This window comes from Volvox carteri (genome assembly GCF_000143455.1).
Source record: "Volvox carteri f. nagariensis unplaced genomic scaffold VOLCAscaffold_40, whole genome shotgun sequence".
In the NCBI taxonomy this organism is placed as follows: Eukaryota; Viridiplantae; Chlorophyta; class Chlorophyceae; order Chlamydomonadales; family Volvocaceae; genus Volvox; species Volvox carteri.
Window position 1 is genome coordinate 417,929 of NW_003307583.1, and position 4,744 is coordinate 422,672.

Consider the following 4,744-nt stretch of genomic DNA (forward strand, 5'->3'; position numbering starts at 1 on the left):
CTGGAACCGAGGGGCGGCACACCCCGGAGATGTACGTGCAGGTGCGGCTTTGCGCCGGGGGGGGGGCGCCCGCCCGCCGCCCGGGTTGTAGCGTCCGGGCGTTTAGAGTGCCGCGTTGGACGTGTCCCCCACCTGCACGTGTTGTGTGCGTGCCTTGCATAACCCCATGGTGTGGTGTATGAAATGGATCTGAGAAGGTTTGTGCAACCTCGCTGTGCGTGGCTGCGTAGCTACATACATCCGGTTTGGGCCGTGTCATGAATCTATTATCGCCTCTATCATCCTTTTCCTCCACCTGCACCTCCACCTGCACCTCCACCTGCACCTCCATCTCCACCTCCACCTGCCCCCCCTCAGGGCTTCAGCACGGGGCTGCCGGAGCGCCTCCAGCTGGCGCTGCTGCAAACCCTGCCCGGCCTGGAGCGAGTCAAGATGCTGAGGCCGGCCTACGCAGTGGAGTACGACTACCTGCCCGCCCACCAGTGCCACCCCACCCTGGAGACAAAGAAAGTCCAGGGGCTGTTCTTCAGCGGCCAACTGAACGGAACCACGGGTCGGTCGGTCTCTCTCCGGGAGTCCCATAGCGAGCCGTGCGCTGCGCTGTTGGTTTAGGGATACGTTTTAGGGACTTCCTTGGAGGTTGAAGGTTGGGAGGGGAATAGAAGTGTGACGGAAATATGGGGGTGATTGGTGGTGGTGGTGGTGATGGGGCTGAAAAAGCTGCTGGCAGGGGCTGGTTCCAGCGGGTGGTGGTGGTGGGTGGTGGCCGCTGCTCCTGGGGTGGCTTTTCCGTTTCCTTGCAGTTCAACACAACGGTGTTGCCACCCGAACTAACCCCCGGGGCACCCCGGGGGATATCACACGGACCATACACACTCTCGCGTGCCGTTCTCCCCACCTCCGTTTGGGGTGGGTCTGAGTACCGGCGGTTCTCCTTTGCCTTCTTGGTGCTTCCTTCCCCTCCTTGCAGCTCGTTCTGTTGCGCCTTGTGCATCTGATTCCCCTCCCCCCGTCCGCACGTACCCGTAGGCTACGAGGAGGCTGCCTCGCAAGGGCTGGTGGCGGGAGTCAACGCCGCAATGCGGGCGCTGGGCCGTCCCCCCGTGACCCTGCCCCGCGACTCGTCCTATCTGGGCACCCTGATCGACGACCTGGTGACGAAGGACCTTCGGGAGCCGTACAGAATGCTAACTAGCAGGTAACCGGCTACCGTACAAAACACATGTGCATGCCTAAATGCCGTTGCATGTGGCCACGTAGGCGGGTATGTGCGCATGAGGTTGAAACCTCCCCGGGTAGCGGTAGTTGTGTAGAGGTAGAGAATGAGAAAGGAGAGCCGGTGCTGACAAGAACCGACCCCGTGCAGCTGATGGGTTGATGGGATCGGGGAGGGAATGAGGTAAAGGGTTCTGGAAAACATTCGGTTGGTCGGAGACTCGCTCCTGGACGTTACAAACGGGAATGCTTGGCGCGCCTCCACAAGCTCGCATGGCATGCCCCCACCTGTGGCATTACGTTACGTACCTCTCCCACTTCGATGCGATCCCTCGTTTCGTGGATGACCTCGCAGCCCGTCCCGTTGTTTACCCAGCATCAAAACTCCTCTCTCCCCCCTCCTCGTTCCCACAGCACTGCACCACACATAGAGCACTTGAGACCAAGTTGTCAAACTGTTCCTACCAGGACTTGAACCCGGACGCGCGTTTTCTTCCTTGTACACCCGACTGGTGTGCAGATCCGAGTACCGGCTGCTGCTCCGCTCCGACAATGCAGACCGGCGACTGACCCAGCTCGGCCGCGAGATTGGACTCATTGACGATCGCAGGTGGGACTGCTGGGCCTCTTGGACGAGCTAGCTGACTGACGGAACCCGGGCTGATTAACGGGTTGATTATAAGTGGGGCTGTGCGATCCGCTCCTCATGCCCCCCGGGCCGAAAGACCGGGTGCTCCATGGTCTCCCGCCGGGATGACTCCAGGTTCCCCCGGCCGCGGCTGTACGGAGCGCAAGGCAACGTACTTCCTTTCACGGCAACTTCCGTCTCATCTTATCTCCCTCCGCAGCACCCCGTCCATGTCCCGCTCCCGGGTGGAGTTCTGCAAATCCTGGGGGAGATACCTGGGGAATATACTGTACCCTGTCTCCCTCGCCCCTCGTACCTCTCCTTTCCTCTCACCTTGCGCTTATGTGGTTTATGATCCTTCTTGCAGGTGGCGCTTGTTCCGCGACAAGCAGGCCCGCATCGAGGCGGAGAAGGCCCGCCTGGCCGCCTGCCGCATCCGCGCTGACAGCGAAGCCGCGCTCGCCGCCGCCGCCCTGTCCGGTCACGCAGTGCCCTCCAGCCTCACCTTGGAGGAGCTGCTGAGACGGCCTCACGTGCACTACTCCATTCTCGAGCGCCACGGCTTGGATGGAGGGTCGGAGCTGAGCTTTGCGGAGCGTGAGGCGGTGGAGATTGACATCAAGTATGCGGGCTTCATTGCGCGGCAGGTGAGAGGGAGAGGTGCTCGCGGGTGGGAGACCCCGTGCATATCTGCATAGCGGAGATGTGTGGGGTCTATCCTGCTTTGATGTCAAGGTTCACTCTGGGGTTTTATTCTGAATGCGTGAAGTGGGGTTCCCTGTGCACATGTGGTAACCCTCCTGCCCCCTTCGTTAGCTCTCTTTTCCCAGGGGGTCTTAGGGTGTGTGGCTGATGAGAAGTACGCGCACATCCCTATACATGCTGCGAGCGCGGCTTTGCTCCCTTTGCGTTTCCGCTGCTGTTGTCGAAAACTGCGGTGTCGTTGTCGCTCTTTCGCGACTGCTGCTGCGCTCCCCACAGGAGAAGCAGCTGGCGGCGTTCTCCTCCAAGTCCTCCAAGCCGTTGCCTCCCGACCTGGACTACAGCGCCATATCCACTCTGTCATTGGAAGCGAGGGAGAAGCTCAACAAGGTGCGTCAGGATGACTTCCGGAAGGACCTGCGATAGAGGGAGAGATTCGAGAGGAGGGTTCTGAAATGTTGTTGTTACTGGTGGTTTTGCCGCTGCAGATCCGGCCTCGCGATATTGGCCAGGCGTCTCGCATCGGCGGCGTCAGCCCCGCGGATGTGTCCGCGTTGCTGGTGCACCTCGAGGTGGCACGGCGGCGGGCGGCGGCCGCCAAGGCCAAGGCCTCAGAATCTGGACCCGGATCTGGTTCTGATGCGGATAGGGGAGCAGAGGCTCCCGAGCGACAGGCAGTCGCCGCTGCGTGATGGGGAAGTGGAGGCTTGGAGGGGGGCCCGGGGGGGGGGGAAGGTAGAGGACTTTGGGGGAAGGGGGGGAGTGTGCGGCGGTGGGCGCTGTGAGCATTTGGGAATTGCGGTGTTGGATGGTGATGAAGGGTTGGGGAGAAGAGGGTCTGACGTGTAGAGATGGTTGTGAGGAAGCTGCCGGTAGCTCGGTGGAGCGCGACGTTGTGTGACCGCGCGCGGGGAAGGGGGGAGCATGGAAGGGGGGCCTGCAACGGCAGATAGGACGTTGTAGGGTGTGGAGGAGGCGCATCTGGTTACTGAGTTGGACAGTGTTTTACTTCGAGTTTTGCTAGTCAAGGGATTTCATGATTATCGCTGGGTTTAATTTCTTTCTGAGCATGCTAGTTTTCGTTGTCGGTGCATGACGTAGGGTAAGGCACCACTCTGTCATAGGTTGCTTGGCTTTGCACAGTCCGGGGGCACTGATGTCGCCGATCCATACTTTTAAAGGGCGACAGGCGGCATGAGCACAACTGCATTTACCTTCGTAACGAAGCGCTACATCAGCACCCATCAAGAGCTATGGAATCGCTGGTGCTGCACTAATTAATTGTGTACGACAACGTATATACTCTTGTTTTGCTTGTTTATCGTTTCTTGGCTTGTGAAAACATCACCGCTGGAATATTGTTGGCAGCGGCGTCATTATGCCAAACTAACGCCGTCATTATGCCAAACTAACGCACATAGCAGCAACAGAGGGAACGAACGAATGTACAACATCAGGATATACGCTACCGTAAGAAGCAGAACTCGCTCCCGCCAAGACCCTCCCTGTAACAAAGCTTGCAGTTGGCAAGCAGTTGCGAAAAAGGAAATTATCCAACGATAAAAGGTGGTATTGATAAATACCGTTTGGTATTGGAAGATTATGAATAGTTCTTGGATGTACCGTTGGTACGATACCGTTGGCCCGGTGAGCCAAGGGCCGCCTTAGCGGCGTTACATTCCCCCCCTCTTGAATGCGAACCCGTCCTCGGGGCGCCTTGAGTGAGGTGGATAATTAGGGTAGCGGTACGCCTTTTGCGTACAGTTTTCCATGGTAAGCGCGGATTGCCTCTGGGCATCCTTGGTTGCAGTCCTTTGCGGACTCCCAGGAGTCGTACTCGGGGCCCAGTTTGTGCCACCTGACGAGGTACTCCGTGGTGATGCGGCGCCTGCTGCGAGACTGCCGGTGGGCGTGGATCTCGTCCACGTACCACAAGGGTTCGCCCTCAGCTGCGGGAATCGCAGGTGGGGGTGGCGCGTTGCTGCCAGCCTTGTAGGCTTTGAGTTTAGAGACGTGGAATACGTCGTGCATGCGCAAGTGCGCCGGGAGCTGTAGTCGAACCGCGGCTTCGCCCACCTTGGCAGTGATGGGGAAGGGGCCGATGTAGCGTGGCATGAACTTGCCAAGGCCTTTCGTGTTGGGTGCCCGGAACGTGAAGTTCTTGGTGCTCAGCAGGACTTGCTGTCCAACCTCAAACTG

The 4,744-nt window shown here is 59.2% G+C and overlaps 1 protein-coding gene across 1 annotated transcript in view; it reads left to right on the forward strand.

Annotated features, from left to right (window-relative positions):
* The window catches only part of VOLCADRAFT_121255 (uncharacterized protein), a gene marked incomplete at its 3' end in the record, with an annotated part of 6,819 nt that extends 3,582 nt beyond the window's left edge, over nucleotides 1–3,237 (forward strand). The window contains exons 6-11 of the mRNA XM_002954008.1: nucleotides 358–553; nucleotides 1,030–1,198; nucleotides 1,736–1,825; nucleotides 2,211–2,490; nucleotides 2,825–2,935; nucleotides 3,034–3,237. Of these exons, the coding sequence (XP_002954054.1) occupies nucleotides 358–553; nucleotides 1,030–1,198; nucleotides 1,736–1,825; nucleotides 2,211–2,490; nucleotides 2,825–2,935; nucleotides 3,034–3,237 (1,050 nt within the window). The remainder of the gene's footprint in view (nucleotides 1–357; nucleotides 554–1,029; nucleotides 1,199–1,735; nucleotides 1,826–2,210; nucleotides 2,491–2,824; nucleotides 2,936–3,033) is intronic.
* Between the last annotated feature and the right edge of the window lie 1,507 nt (nucleotides 3,238–4,744).